Source organism: Dasypus novemcinctus, chromosome 9, assembly GCF_030445035.2.
Source record: "Dasypus novemcinctus isolate mDasNov1 chromosome 9, mDasNov1.1.hap2, whole genome shotgun sequence".
NCBI classification, from domain to species: domain Eukaryota; kingdom Metazoa; phylum Chordata; class Mammalia; order Cingulata; family Dasypodidae; genus Dasypus; species Dasypus novemcinctus.
The window spans coordinates 64,646,265-64,662,984 of NC_080681.1; the positions used below are offsets into that span (position 1 = coordinate 64,646,265).

Below are 16,720 nucleotides of genomic sequence, written 5' to 3' on the forward strand. Positions count from 1 at the left end.
GATAGAGAAAACAAATCCTAATGCTTAATAAGGACTAGTATGACTACTTCCAATAATAGCTAACACTTTCATATTATGTATCAGGCACTATTCTATGTTCTTCACATGTAGTAATGCATTTAATCTTTTTAGCAATCCTATGAGGTAAATACTATTGTCATTCTTATTTTATAAGTGAGGAAATGGAGGCATAGAAATGTTAGTAAGTTGCTAATAAATGGCAGAGGAAGGATGAGAACCCCCACCACCTGGGTCCAGAACTCATACTCTTAGTCACAATGTTCTCCTGAGATTTGGTGAATTGTAGGCAGGAACAGAGAAGAGCTGTATGGGTGAGCTTGGTGAGCAATGGAGGAGGCACAAGGTGAAGCAAGAAAGACACAGATTTGGGACTCCTCTTATCGATAGGGTGAGGGGAAGCTGTGGCATATATCAAGTCAGTGTATTAGTCAGCTAAAGGGTGCTGATACAAAATTCCAAAAAACTGTTAGCTTTTATGAGGGGTATTCATTTGGAATAGAAGCTTACAGTCACAAGGCCATAAAGCATAAGTTTTCTCCCTCACCAAAGTCTGTTGCCACATATTGGAGCAAGATGGCTGCTGGTCTCCGCAAGGGTTCAGCCTTCCTTTTCCTCTTCAGGCTCCGTGGTCCCAGCTTCTTCTGGTCTCAGTTGTAGGCTGGTGTAAGGCTTGTCTCTCCCCCAAGCTTGTTTCTTTCCAGGCTCAGCAGCTCTGCTCTCTTCCCAAGGTCAGCAGTAGACAATCAGGATCTTTTCCCAGAGCCTCTGCTGTGTCTATGGAGCCATCTCTATTCCTCTGTGTTCTTCTCCCATGTGTTTACTTCAGCATCGAAACTCCAACTGTCTCCTCTGCTGTGCTGTTTTCTTTGTGAGTCCCTGTCCACTGAGAGGGCAGAAACTCAATGTCCTACTGATGTGGCTGAATCAAATCCCTAATTTTAATTTAATCAAGTAAAAGTGGAACCTCTGAATGGAATACAAAGGGGAACAAGCCCAGAAGAACAGACTAGTTTACAAACAGAATACAATATCTATTTTTGGAATTCATAAACAATGCCAAACTGCTACAGTCAGTAAGCCTCCTAAAATTCCATAAGCCTTCTTGATACCTGTTTTCTTCACATGACCTTGGCAATTCTAGGAAGCCATGACCACTGGGTTATGGAGAGGTGGTCTTGCACTGTTAACAGCTTGCACAGTCTCACAGCCCCAAGTAGTTCCCTAAGGAGTTTAGCCATTCCCCTTCTAGCTAACTTGCCTCAGGAAGGACCTGGGCATCCTGCTGACCCCCTGAGGTTACAAGTTCAACGTTCCCGCAACCCCCACACGTGAATTTTGCTGATGCCGTCTCTGACCCGTCGGCCAGCCTGCTACATCTGCCAGATGAACCCAGAGTGAGCTGACTATATCTAACTCCATCAGCACAGTCATTACCCTTGTGTGTCCTCCTCATGCAGTTAACAAGGCTTGTTACCCTTTTTGCAGTCATGTGCAGGAAATGCAAGATCAAAGCCTCTAGAGCTTTGCTGTCCAATACAGAATCTACCAGCCTTCTGCGGCTATTTAAATTTAAATTGAATAGATAAAATTTAAATTAAGTTAAAAATCCATCTCCTCAGTTGAACTAGCCATATTTCAAGTGCTTAATAGTCAAATATGACCAGTGGCTACCATATTGGACAGCGCTGCTCTTCGCCTTATGCTCCTTGGCACATAGATCAAGATCTTTAATTGTAATGGAAGAGTTCCAGGTACATTTTATTCCAAAGCCCATTCTTCTTTCACTGTGTTTCATATTCATAGATTATTCTTTCTCATTGAACAAAGGTACACTGAACACCTACTGTGTGTCAGACCCTGTGCTATAGATCAGAATAGGCCAAACTATCATTTTGCTAAAAACTCTTCCTAACTTCATAGAAAAAAATCAATGAAAGAGTCATAGCAAACTTTTGAAACTGAGGAAATTTAAGAATTCTTACTTAATGGAGAAACATTAGGGACATTTGTTCTAAGGTCAGGAAGGAGGGAAGGATGCCCATTGTCTCTGCTGCTGTTTAAAGTGTGTTGGAAATATTAGGCAGTGCAGTCAGACAAGAGAAAACAATTAGAATCAAGAAGTGGAAAATAAGTAAAGTTATTTCAATGTACAGATATTATAAATGGAAAAACCAATTGATGCTATAACAAAGAAATAAAAAAAGAATTCCATAACATAGCAGAAAATAAAACTGGCTTATAAAGATAAATAGCCAACTGCCAGCCAGCAACTGCTACTGGTCTTCAAGAACGTAAGAAGCTAGTACTAGTAGGTATATCAACTAGACCACTATACACTCTGATAAACTGATAATTTTTATAAAAGCAAGAATTCCTTCTTTCTGAAGAAAGCAGTCAGTTGATTTACATTCTGACACTGGAAGTAGCATAGGAATGAAGAAAATAAGTGTATATTCATGTTAATAGTAACCAAGATTTTCAGTGTGAGAAGAATGATAAAGCAAAAGAAAGAAAGGAAAAGTTACGTAGTGTTAAGGATGAATTTAGAATATCAGTACAAGGGCAGTGGACTTGGCCCAGTGGTTAGGGCGTCCATCTACCACATGGGAGGTCCACGGTTCAAACCTTGGGCCTCCTTGACCCGTGTGGAGCTGGCCCATGCGCAGTGCTGATGTGCACAAGGAATGCCCTGCCACGCAGGGGTGTCCCCCGTGTAGGAGAGCCCCACACGCAAGGAGTGCACCTCGCAAGGAGAGCTGCCCAGTGCGAAAGTGCAGCCTGCCCAAGAATGGCACCACACACACGGAGAGCTGACACAACAACATGATGCAACAAAAAGAAACACAGATTCCCGTGCCACTGAAAACAGAAGTGGACAAAGAAGATGCAGCAAATAGACACAGAGAACAGACAACTAGGGTGGAGGGCTGGGGTGGGGGGGGAGAAATAAATAAAATCTTTTTAAAAAAATAAAATAAAATATCAGTATAAGCTTAAGTTAAAAATATATCTTTCTAAAGTCTATCCAATGTCACTACAATTCTAATGAGCACACCTCATTTGTGCCAAGACCTCAGAGATTTAAAATACCATTCCCCACTTAAAGAAACAAGGGCTCTTTGGAGAAATGGTTAATTCTTATTTGGACAGGAAAGTACAAGATGGCTCTGTGAGATCTTATGCCATAAATCAAGGAAGCGCTCCAAGACTGATGGAGCCATATAAAAAAGAAACAAGAACAATCTGAAGGAGATGAATAAAAGAATAATAATTACAGCTAATAAAGGAGTTTGGCAAGGTGTCAGGAACCAAGATCAATATACAAAAATCATTTGTATTTCTAAACAATAACAATGAACAATCCAAAAATGAACTTATTTAGAATATAATAAGAACAAAGAAGGTATACACCTGGCCAATAAGCACATGAAAATAAATTCAAAATCATTAGCCATTATAGAAATGCAAATCAAAAACACAGTAAGATACCATTTCACACCCACTAAAATTGCTACTATTAAAAACACACACACAGAAAATAAGTTTTGGAAAGGATGTGGAGAAATAGGAACACTGGTTCATTATTGGTGGGAATGTAAAATGGTTCTGCCACTATGAAAAACAGTTTTGTGGTTCCTCAAAAAGTTAAGTATAGATTTCACCCATGTGGGCATTAGCTCACAAGCTTCTTCTCCAACCCCCATTCCTGTAAGCCTGTCTTCCAGTCTTGAGCTGAGACAGCTTGATTTGCTTAATTCGTATCAGAGCAGTCTTGTAGTATTTGTCTTTCAATGCCTGGCTTGATTCACTCAACATAAGGCCTCAAGATTCATCCATGTTATCCCATGTGTTAGTACTGTATTCCTTCTTACAGCTGAGTAGTATTCTGTTGTTTGTATATGCCACATTTTGTTTATCCATTCATCTGTTAACGTGCATTTGCGTTAATTCCAACTTTTGGCAATAGTGATAATGCCACTATGAACATTGGTGTGCATACATCGGTTTGTGTCCTTGTTTTCAGTTCTTCTGGGTATATACCCAGCAGTGGAATTGCTGGATCATATGGCAGATCTATAGCTAGTTTTTTGAGGCACCGCCAAACTGTCCTCCAGAATGGCTGGATCCTTCTACATTCCCACCAGCAGTGGATGAGGGTTCCCATTCCTCCACATCCTTTCCAACACTTGTAGTCCTCTGATTTTTTAATAGCGCCAGTCTAATGGGTATAAGAAGTGGAGTGAGCATCACCACCCCAGGGTCCTCGGGATGGAAGAATAAAATATGGATTACAGTGGGCTTACTGGTATTCTACTATTGCATTATTGTGACTCTAGCAATGGAAGAAATTGTATCATTGATGTGGAGACAGTGACCACAAGAGTTACTGATGGCAGGGAGAAGGAAAAAGAGGTGTGATATGGAAACATTTTTGGGACTTGGAGTTCTCCTGAATGATATTGCAGGGACAGATGCAGGACATTATATATCCTGCCATAACCCACTGAATGGACTGGGAGAGAGTGTCAACTATAATGTAAAGTATAATCCATGCGGTACAGCAGTGCTCCAAATGTATTCACCAAGTGCAATGAATGTGCCACAGTAATGAAAAAGTTGTCGATGTGGGAGGAGTAGGGGGTGTGGCAAGGGGGGTATATGGGAAACTCTTATTAAGATTTATTTTTTATCTCTCCCCTATCCCTCCCCTCAGTTGTCTGCTTTGTGTCCATTCGCTGTAGGTTCTTCTGTGTCTTCTTGTATTCAAGTCAGAGGCACCAGGAATCTGTGTCTCTTTTGTTGCATCATCTTGCTGCGTCAGCTGTGTGTGTGGCACCACTCCTGGGCAGGCTGCACTTTTATTGAACGGGGTAGCTCTCCATATGGGGCACACTCCTTGCGCGTGGGGCTCACCTACGCGGGGGACACCCCTGCATGGCACAGGACTCCTTGCGTACATCAGCACTGTGCATGGGCCAGCTTCACATGGGTCAAGGAGGCCCAGGGTTTGAACTTTGGATCTCCCATTTGGTAGGTGGACGCCCTCTCTATTGGGCTAAGTCCACTTCTCCTTTTCTTTAGTTAAGCATCTAATTGTTGGTTCATCAGCTTTAAGTGATGCCCTTTGATTCCTTTTTTTTTAAATTTATTTCTCTCCCCTTCTCCCCTCCCCCCGTTGTCTGCTGTGCCCATTCACTGTGTGTTCTTCTGTGTCCACTTGCATTCTTATTATTTATTTTATTTATTTCTCTCCCCCAGTTGTCTGCTCTCTTTTTTCCATTTGCTGTGCTCTTCTGTGACCGCTTCTATCCCCAGTTGTCTGCTCTCTGTATCCATTTGCTGCGTGTTCTTCTGTGACCGCTTCTATCCTTATCAGCGGCACCAGGAATCTGTTTCTTTTTTGTTGTTATTGTGTCATCTTGCTGTATTAGCTCTCCTTGTGTGCAGCGCCGTTCTTGGGCAGGCTGCACTTTCTTTTGCGCTGGGCAGCTCTCCTTATGGGGTGCACTCCTTGCACGTGGGGCCTCCCTACGCGGGGGACACCCTTGCATGGCAGGGCACTCATTGCGCTCATCAGCACTGCGCATGGGCCAGCTCCACACGGTCAAGGAGGCCCAGGGTTTGAACTGCGGACCTCCCATGTGGTAGGCAGATGCCCTCTCCATTGGACCAAGTCTGCTTCCCCACTTGCATTCTTGTCAGAGGCACCGGGAATCTGTATCTTTTTGTTGCGCCATCTTGCTGCGTCAGCTCTCCGTGTGTGCAGCGCCACTCCTGGGCAGGCTGCACTTTTTTCACGTGGGGCGTCTCTCCTTGCGGGGTGCACTCCTTGCGTGTGTGGCTCTCCTACGCAGGGACACCCTTGCATGGCACGGCATTCCTTGCATGGCATGGCACTCCTTGCACACATCAGCTCTACGCATGGGCCATCTCACCACAGGTCAGGAGGCCCTGGGTTTGAACCCTGGACTTCCCATATGGTAGGCAGACACTCTATCAGTTGAGCCAAATCCGCATCCCCCTTTGATTTCTACATATTACCTATATGGCAATCAAGCAGCTTATTTTGCCCTTGCGTCTCTCCTTTCTCCTACTTTTAATTTTTTTAGCTGTGCTGTTTTTACCTTTGAACTTATAACACTTGCATCTTATTCTTACATCTTGTCACAAGCTTTATTTTAGTCTCTTCCATTAAATATAGTAAGTACATTCTCATGACAGTCCTTTACTATATTTCCCCCAGTCATTGCTTGATTTAATGAAGCTTGTCCTCTAGTATCAAAACATTTCTAAGTAAGGATTAGTAAGTAGAAGCATACCTAGACTCTTACAATTTAAAACTGTTTATCCATAACTTCGATAAAGGAAGTTCATGCCTCCATCCTTGGTTCATATTTTCTTAAGTTGAAAATGTTACTCCATTGTTGTTTTGATTTGTATATTGAATCACTCAGTCTTTTTACTTAAGTCCCAGATGAGTTTTCACGAGCATAATAGAATATGTCTTAAAGTTGACCATTCTGCGTGAATTTTTAGTTTCATAGTGGTCCCTTTAAATACGTAGATTCAGGATTTCTTTTATTGATAGACTTGTAAATTGTATTGGATTATAGTTTTACATGGTTTTGAAATTTTATCTTTTCCTTCTACAGGGAATTCAATTATATGTGTTACGTCTTCTTTGTCTTCTATAGATATTTTCAGACATTCTTTCTGAGCTTCTTAATTTTACTTAATTCTCTTGAAAATTTTCATTCCTCCTTTCTATGTCTCTTTATTCATTCTCTTCCCACTTGTACACCTTGTAATTAGTCCTAATTTTAGAGATGATCTTTTCCTTCACTTTCTTTTCTGTGGTCAGTTCACTCGTTTCACAGTTCAGTTTTTTGCTCACTTCTCTTCTTCATTTTTGAATTTCTGATTTGTGTTTTCCCATATCTGCTATTGCTTGTCTGATAATATTCGATTCGTATTAGAGGACTGTGCTAGTTTTCCCTGCTTCTATGTTGTCTTGAGTGTTTTCATCTGCTAAAGAACTTTCTCAATTTTTCTTTTCTAAATAACTTTGTATCACTGTTGTTTGTGTATTTCTGTACACTTTCAAGACTTTTTCTTCTGGACCAGGTATTACTACAGATGGGGTGGAAGGATTTGAGCAGTTTACTAGTTTTCTTCGATCAAAAGCATCCTCTTTAGTTGGTACTGAGAATTGCAATTTCTTTAATGAAGACCAACTTTTACAGGGTTTGGGCAGGGCGCACTGGGGAGAATTTAGGAAGTCTTAGATATCATGAAACTCGTTTCTGTAGGACTTTTAAATTTTCACCATCTTTTCTTACTTTATCATCACCAAATCTCAAAAAGATACCTTCTCCTTCCAAGTTCCCTTGCACTCACCCAGAAGCTTTGCCCTCTCAAAACCTATGCTTCTAGGCCCATGCACTTTGAAGCTCCTTATTTTTAATTTCCCAGTAGCAAGTGCTCTGATCTTACATGACCACACGGCTGTTCTCAGTATTTCTCCACTTAAGACGGGACTGAGATCCCACTGCATGCTTCTTTTTCCAAATAGTTCCTGCCTGACTGCACTTTTGCACTGGCTCTGTAGCTAGTGCTGCTTCCAGATCTCTCTCCACTGAAATGAAAATGAAAGTTTGCTTTATTCTTTCTCAGTTATGCTCTAAGGATGAGTCAATTGTGACTTCGTGTGCTATCATTGCTGATCTGAATGGTTTTGGAGGATGTGGGGAAAAGACTGATATTTAGGCATCACCAGTTATTATCTTCAAGGAGTATTCTATGTCTAGCCTCATTTTATAAATGTCAAGACTTAGGGATTTTAGGTATGGCTTTCATAAGAGCGCTATATATAATAGGGCTGTTTTATTGGCTGCACACTAGGGAAACCCATCAAAGTATTTTTACAGGGAAGTGGATATGGCTCAACAAATAGACAAATATATGGTAGAGCTTTTGCCTACCATATAGGAGGTCCAGGGTTCAATACCCATGGCTTCCTGGCTTGTGTGGCAAGCTGGCCCACATAGAGTGCTGCCGCATGCAAGGAGTGGCCCCCAAGCAAGGAGTGCAGCCCACACACAGGAATGCAGACCGCTCAGGAGTGGTGCCACCCACATGGAGAGCTGATGCAGCAAGATGACGCAACAAAAAAGAGACCCAGGGAAGAGACAATATGAGATGCAGTGAACTAGGGAGCTGAGGTGGAGCAAGAGAATGATTACCTTTCCCCTACTACAGAAGGTCCCAGCATGGGTTCCCAGAGTCACCTAATGAGAATACAACAGAAAGAGGAACACACAGCGAATGGACACAGAGCGTGGACAACGGGGGGGGGGGGGGGGGGGGCAGTTGGAGGAGGGAGGAGAAATGAAAAGGAAAATATTTTTTTTAAAAAATCAAAAAATAAATTTTTTAAAGAAGTATTTTATACAGAGAAAATACAGAAAATGGTTCAGGTTCCAAAGCAATTTTAGCCTGCCTCTCTTCTCCTTGAGATTGTTGGATAGAAGACTTCTATATTGTAATGAAAGCACATGATCAGTGTGTCCAGGGTGGTTGCTATGTCGGGATGGTCAATATGTCCACAGTAATCTGTTTGATACGGTCAGGGCACCTAGGATGGTTGGTACATATGAAAGTCAGTGGACGTAAAGGGCTCCGTGTTTCTGGGCCATTAATGCAAAGAGCGGTTGGTCTGCCCTGACTGATCTGGATATAGGCCATTCTTTAATGTCTCCCTGATTCTTCCTTATCAGGAAATCTTACTCCTCTGTCAGGGTACATGGCCCAAGAATGAAGGCATGATGAGTCATGAGATATAATCTCTCCATGGGAGGCCTTCTAGGTTTGTTGAAGTTCAGATCTGTACCAGGGTTACATTTTTATCATACAAATCCGATGATGTCACTTTCTGGGACAGACTATGCACTGTCTACTACAAAGTTAAGACTAGGCTCTTCCCAATATAATTCCATCTTACCTGTATCTCTCCAGTTCTGCCTTACACTGCTTTGGCCTCCATTTAGCAATACATGCTTATATTTCTGAGTTTGTACCGTTCCTTCTGCTTGGGTACCTTCTTGCCCAACTTCTCAGCTCAAATATTAGTTTCTCCTTGGTCTCTTTTTGGCTAGCCAAAAGAGTCACTACTTCTGTTATCTCAATAATAATTCAGTGATTAATTCCAATAGTTATGTACAGAGTTACTAATCACACGTCCATCTCCTCCAGGAGACCAGGAGGAACTCAATGGTGAAAACTGGGTCTTATTCATCTTTGTATCCCCAGAACCTAAGAGTACTTGATAAGAGAGGTAAAAGGTATAACTGGGTGACTTGACATACTAGTCTTGGGCTCATATGTATCAGTCAGCTTGGACTAAATTATGCTGTGGTAAGAAACTCCTGGACCAAATACCACTGGCATATAGAAACAAAGATTTATTTTTCATGTACTCTACTCATCCATCCTTGATTAATTGCAGTTCTGTTCCATATCTTCTCCTTAGTATCCAGGTTGCAGGAAGAGTCCTGTGAGATTGCCAGTCTTGTGGCAGAAGGAGAAAGATTAGTGACCATCCTCTCACTCCTCTTTCTCCTCAGAAGTAGCACACTTCATTTTTACTCACATTTAATTGGCCAAGGCAAGTCAATTTGCCCAAGCATAAAACCAATGGGGCAGAAATGTAAAATCCTCCCACCGAAAAGGATGGGCAGTGGGTATCTCAAACTTCAATACAAACTACCACATTGCCATCCTACCCAGTTTACCTTTCCTCTCCTTGTGCAGGGGCATGGCAGCCTGTGGACTACGGTTCTCAGGCTGCTGTGTCAGAGGACTTCTGGCTGGGTTCAGTGAATGGGAACCTCAGGAGACAGGAGGGTGTGAGGAAGGGAGAAGCCAGCATAGTTCTCCCTCTCTCTCTCTTCTTTTCGCTCTCTCTTCTTGGAGGGCTTCTCCAGAAGAGGCTGTATTTCCTCCTTGACTCTAGCTACCAATAGACAAGCTTACTGTGGTTTCTGCATCTGCCAAGTATGTATTATACTATGACCTTAGGAAAGTCATGTACTCTGAGCCAGTTTCCCCATTTGTAAAATAGGGACAGAATCTGCTCACATCACCCTATCATCTTAAGAATAAAATTAAAGACTGTAAGTTAGAAAAAAAAAAAAAGCTGGATAAATAAGGAACCTAAGCATATACAAAGTGAGGAATTATGGTATAGGAAAAAGAAAATGGGACTTGGGGTCATAACTCAGGTTCAGATCTTACTCTGTACCAATTGCCTCCTTATGGGTTACACCATGTTCTTTATTTTTCTGTGGAAACTGGAGATAGCACTTAATAATGTAATAGTTGCAGAATGATATGAGAATACGTGTGAAAATTTACATTGCCAAGTATAAAAGCTATGCAAAAATTATTAAATGAATTCACTAGTTATAAGCAGAAAAATCTTTTATTCCTATCAAACTGAAAAGTAGGAATCAATCTTCAAGCAAGATAATTTAAAAAATCAATAATACAATTAACAGTTAAGATAGCATGTACAAATTAGACTACAGGTTTAGATACTTAAGCACATACACCAAAATCAAGAGGACCTACAACTGTTACACTGAGGAAGAGCACTCTGACTCATTGTAAACACAAGACTTCTGGGAAATCTGAGCTGACATTTCACAGGGCAGTAAACCAAAAAGACAACTCATCATTGGGTTAGAGAACTGATGTGAACTTGAGAGCACAGTGAAATGCCACTGTAACTCAATATTTTCCCCAGAGATCTGCTCATCTCAAAAACAAATATAGAAATCAGTAGTAAATTCTCATAAAACTAGCAAAGCCCTCTAAGTTCTAATATCCTTGGAGCTTACATAAAGATTGAGTTTTCATTTTTCTTTCCTCTACTCTTTGCTAAATTATACAGGAAATAATTTGTTTTTATTCAGTACATTTCTGACTTTGTAGCCAAAGCTTTAAAACAAAGAAAAGCCTTTAAGAAATAGAGTTAGACACATACCTACTTCAGGGGCAATCTTCAAGGTGGCCTGCTCCTTTGAAAAGTTTTAAAATGGAAATCTTTTACTTCAAGAATGAGACTGTGCTTCCTGTAATAGCCTAATTATTACCAAAGGAAGGAATTCATATCCATTCCATACAATAGCTTTTGCCCTTTGAAAATGTTTTAACATCTCTCTCTCTCTACACACACACACATACACACACACACAATAATCAAACTGGGGGACTCCCTAGAAACGTATAGATAATGGCATTTATTTTGGCAAGTATTGAGCAATTTGTCAAAAGACAGATAAAAGTATGGTATTTTTGAACAATTTTAATTATAGTATGTTCCGACAATTGCAGGAAGCAGATTTTTTTCATTGTTGAAATATGGCTTCACAGTTTCCTGACATCTGGGTCCCACGTACTTCTCATATGGAAGCCAGACTGGGTAAGTTTTCTCCGTAAAGGGATGATAGTTTATGGCCAGACCATTTCTATGTTTAAAAGGAGGCTCAGTTACTGGGTTCTTCTTCTGAGACACCAAATAGTCTGAGGAGTCACGAAAAATGGCAAGTGATAGAGTAATTCAGACTACAGACGCAGCTCTGCCTCATGTACTAAATCTCTGACAAAATCAACTGCAGTAGGAGAGGGTAGTGTCTGCTAAATGGAAGGTAATTAATGAAGGTAATCCACTGGGCACAATGCCTCTCAAGATCATATATTCCAGCAGAATCCAGAGGAGACATATGTCCTCTGTACATATGGTGCACAACTACCATCAAGACCCCATGAGTGCCTATTTCCTTCTAGCAACAGAGTGCCAGAGGCAAAGGCTCCAGGCTGGAGTGAATACATTAAGTTTTACCTATTAATGAGAATGGGGAACCCAAACTAGAAAAAGGTACAAAAAAGGCCCTTTAGAGTTTCCTGATTAATCCCTTATAGGTACATGAAAACACATTTAATTTTTTTTTTTAAATGAGACTTTCAGTTTTTAAATACAAGGAGGCAGAAAAATTGAGGTAATGATATCTATTACAAAGAGCAGTTGTTGAGGATTCAACTAGATAATGCATGTAATGCATTTAACTCAGAATGAATACCAAATAATAATTATTAAGAATGCTGATACATTAATATATTAGGAAATGTGTCATTTTTATAAAGACCTGCAGCAGACTGATAAATTCTTTAGACAAATGGCTAAAGTCAAATATGGAACTCAGGTTCCAATGAACTAAATTTTATAAAAAGCCTTACCTATGGGTTTACGCAGGTATCTTTCTAAGATTATCCTGTCTCAACATTTTAAAGGTCAGGAAAAGCAACAGCAGTGCCTCCCTCCTAGAATCCTCCCTATCCTCACCTTTTTCTTTCCCTTCCCTACCAAAGAGAGAGGCATGTCCTGGTGAAGCTGGAGCTCATGTGAGTTTGGCTATTGGAGGGTGGCAGAGGACTAATCTCTAGAGATGGAGGAGGGAGACACAGGTGGTGGATCTTCCTTGGCTACTGCCAGAATAAAACCAAATTGTTGGATGACAAGCAGGTGCTGCCACATGAGATAATGGGCAAAGGTCTGAATTCTGTATTCAGCTCATTTTAATGGGTAATGTAATCTAGGGAAGATAGTACAAATATCAAGGCTTATCTGCTTTAAGTGCTCAATCACTGTTAGTCCACCAGCTAGCACTTTAGGAAGGATTAGTTTACTAGCAGGGCCTTGTTTGTAGGTGGGGGCAAGAGAGTGACTTGTTTTGATCTCAAGGAAGAAAAATGAGTAGCGGATGGAGAGCTCCAAGGAGCTTCAGGCCTACGTGTGAGCACCACATTTGGGGATGGCTCAAGGGTAAAGGCCCCTTCAGAGGTACAACACAAAGGACACTAAAGGATAGGTAAGAACATAAGCTTGCTTCCTCCTGGATCCAAGTCCAGCCTATTTTGACAGCCTTTTATTTTACTTATAAATGAGTAGTTATGGAGGACAGTCAAGGCCTCAGACTCCCCTCTAGCAGCTTCCTTTGCTTCAGCAAAGGGAAAAAGGATTAGTCTAACGCAGAGGTGAAAGTGACCATAGTGTACTCTGCTATTCTTATGTGAGGCCGTCTGTACATACAAGCAGAACCAAGCAGGCCCGGGGCCTGGGGTTGCTTGGGATGGGACCAGCAATTAACTTCCAGGATTAAACTCAGCTTCAGTGTTAGAAAAACCTGGGTTTGAGTCCTGACGACACTGTTCATTGGCAGCAGGACCCCGGGCAAGACACTTCACATTTCTGACCCTGACCTTCTTTGTGGGATAATGCCTATCACACAGGATGCCTGAAAGATTAAGTAAGGTGCTTGTAAATGTCCACATCACTCAGCAGGCCTTCAAAAAAGGGTACCTACTGTAAGTCTGCATTAGTGTTAAACACAGCCGTGTTCTTAAGTTCTGCGTTAAGTGGGAAACCTCTTAGGATAATGAAAAGCACACTGAATTACAAGCTGGCAAGGGACACAGAATAGGAAGCAGGGCAGGCCCTTGGAGACCATCTAGACTACTCTTTCTGCTTCAATATAAAGAACCACTTGTGTGGTGGTAGAGGGAAACGAAGAAAAGCTATTCCCTTAATTTTTTCAAAATATTTTCAAGATAACTTTAATGTTTACAAAATCATTTAAGGGAAAGTTAAAGTTGTTGAAGACCAGAAACAGATTTTTCAGGTCACAAACATGAAACAAGCACCATTTTTCAAAGACCATGGAAAAGGATGGGCTTACCTAGCAAAGGACCCTCAATTGCTGGGCAATCTCAGCAAGAGCAAACACTCTCAAAACACACAATGTGACTCAGTCATTGGTTATAACTGTCTGGAAAAGACAAGGGAAAGAGGAATGGCTAATGGCTAGAGTAGATTATATGGAATCAGGTAGAGTATATGGAATCAGGTACCAGGCCATTTCCCACTTTCCATCACTCTCCCCCAAACTCCAAAGGCAATGATTACATTGGAGTGTCAGCTAATAACAAAAAGGGAAGTGAAGGAAGGTTTGAATATTCTTCCATTTCTAAAAAAAACACACACTTTCCTCTCTTGAATTATCCATACGATAATCTTAACTCTCTACTCCTAGTTTGTGGAAATAGTCTCCATGGCAGTATTATTCTAAATACTAAATTCTAAATTTCCTCATATCAGATTTGTTTTTCTCTATACCTGGCTCCCTAGATAACCTGAGTGTTACCTATATGGCTAATTTTCACTCAATCTCCATCAACTGGCATTCAAGTGCAACTCTTCTAAAGTGCTCAGAAGTGTAATGACATTTCAAGACCTCAACTAGACAATTTAATTGCATAAACCTAAAAAACAATTTCATTTTACTGTAATTAGGAGGAGGAAGAGACTGGTTTGTGTCCACCAAGGCAGCCAAAGAACATTCACATGAAGAGACAAAGGGAGAGTTTGGATAGAATTTGCACTCATTATCTACTGTACAGAATATAGACGGCAGTGAAACGACTGGGTATTTGCTTGGACACCTTCAGAAAATAAGTGTGTTTTAATACCACTGAAGTAATGAACTTGGTTTCTTTTCTTCTCACCAGTAAGAAGAGTTAGACAGAATCTCTCCCAGGAACACTAAAGGACCCTCCCTGGGGGAAATCACAGTATATGAAGATGGGATATTTATTTTAAGGCAGCAGGAATAAATGTCATTGTCCTTCCCAGAGAGCAAGAATTATACATGGTAGCCACCAAGTCTGGAAACCAGGCAGCTCCTTAATAAGTGGTTTATTGATATGTATTACAATGCATGATAAAATAGTATTACCTTTATTTCTAGGCTTTATGGCCACCTTATAGGATCTCTGGAATAGGGAAAAATAAAAATTTTGTTTTCCTGTAGTGATAAAGCTGTCATCCTTGGTCTAGGCACATCTAGTGCAACATTTTTGTTAACCCCATAGGCTTCACTGTCAGCATCAACATTTAGCAGCATTTCCAAAATATAATTTTATGTCTTGAATATAAAGCTAAACTTTTTAGTCCAGTAATTCCATATAACCCTATTATTTCTATATATTAAATATGATCTTTCAACATTTATGTGGATGAATACTTCACATATTTTTGAGAATTCTCAAAAGATTTGGGGACTTTATTTTTTCACAATGAAAGAAAAGAGCGGTGTCACCCATGACAGCCAGGCCAACAGTTTAAATAAGACCTTCTGCATAGCTCAGTTCCTGGTGCATGAAGAGATTCTACTCAGTCCCCTACCTCTCAGCTCTTAAGAGGAATTTGAGAGGGATAAAAGCAACCACCATTAGTATTACTAAGTAGCCTAGGAAAGGAGAAAACATGTTAAAATACAGTCTAATAAAAAGAGTATAAGCTAAATCCTTTCATTTCAGGATGTCTGAAAAGGAGAGATTTCTGTGGAGCACGGATATGGAAAAGGTGTCAACTCCTAACAGAAAAAATACGAATCATGGATAAGCCACTCAAGACCAGAGCAGCAACCACTGAGAGTTTTTGGCTTCAATCCCATTGTCACCAGGAGGCACTACCAGAGAACCTGGGACAAAACCTAGGCTACAGCCCTTGGAATTCTCAGGCCCACTGTTGCTGTGTTCAGCAGCTTTGGGGGGAATGGGAAGAACAAGAGACCACCACCATCACATGTAGAAAGGCTACCATAGCAACAACATGGCTATCAAAATTAGCAAGAGCTCATGTGATACACCATTTGAAATCTAGCCTGTACTTTCTTTCTCCTAAAGGGCTTGAGACATGTGCAGAGACATCTTAAACATGTACAGGTGTCCCTCCTTTCGAAATGCAGAGGAGAAGCTCTTCATTATCTCTTTCTACTCATTAGTTTTCATTATCTGTTCATCATTTAAACTAGAAAAGATGCTGCAAGCAATCTCAGCTAGCTTCTAATTTGGACATGGCACCAACACTATACACACAATTGAATGAATGATCACATCTTTCTGTTCTTCTGTTGGGCAAGCTCAGTATGCTTCTTTGGACTGAACAGGTGTAAGCTTGTTCGAGAAAAGTGTGTAAACATAGGGCCAGATTTTGTTAGTCTCCGTCCCAGAAAACTGGTGTAGTACTCCTCGGCTCCTGAAAAACAAAATCCAATGCACAAAGACATTTTAAAACTACTTTGTTATAACATAAAAATAGGGCAGATTCTATGTGTAAAGCAAGTATGATCTTATGGTTTATCTATCACTGTATGCTGTATATCACTAAGTGACAAAAAAAGCCCCTTTTAAATGTATAAACAAACACTCCCACTGGGTATACCTAAAAAGGCCAAAGGTTTTGCAATTCCAGCATGCTTGCCATGATGCCACCTTTTTATCTCCCCTTTAAAACATATCAAAGAATAACATTATAGGAATAATCCCAAATCTGCCCCAACATATACTTTTGAAAAGCATATCATTAACAAACTCTGGTACTCTAATCCTTATTATTTGTAACAAAGGATAATGAAACACACAATGTATCAATATAATATTATCAGGAATCTCTGATCTAAAGATTTGCTAAATTTTATGGGAGCTACAGACCAGAAGTTGATTACAAGAGAAGCTGCAAAGTGCCATTCTTAATGCAGTCTACATATATGCTTTGTTTGGTTTGAATAGTATTAAAAAT

General features: G+C 40.6%; 1 protein-coding gene across 3 annotated transcripts in view; it reads right to left on the reverse strand.

Moving 5' to 3' along the window:
* Window positions 1–10,485: 10,485 nt before the first annotated feature.
* Window positions 10,486–16,720, reverse strand: part of AK4 (adenylate kinase 4) — a 75,004-nt gene continuing 68,769 nt past the window's right edge. For all 3 annotated transcript variants that reach the window (XM_058303438.1, XM_058303436.1, XM_058303435.1), the window contains one exon: window positions 10,486–16,177. In XM_058303438.1, the coding sequence (XP_058159421.1) occupies window positions 16,063–16,177 (115 nt within the window). In that variant the 3' untranslated portion in view covers window positions 10,486–16,062. The remainder of the gene's footprint in view (window positions 16,178–16,720) is intronic.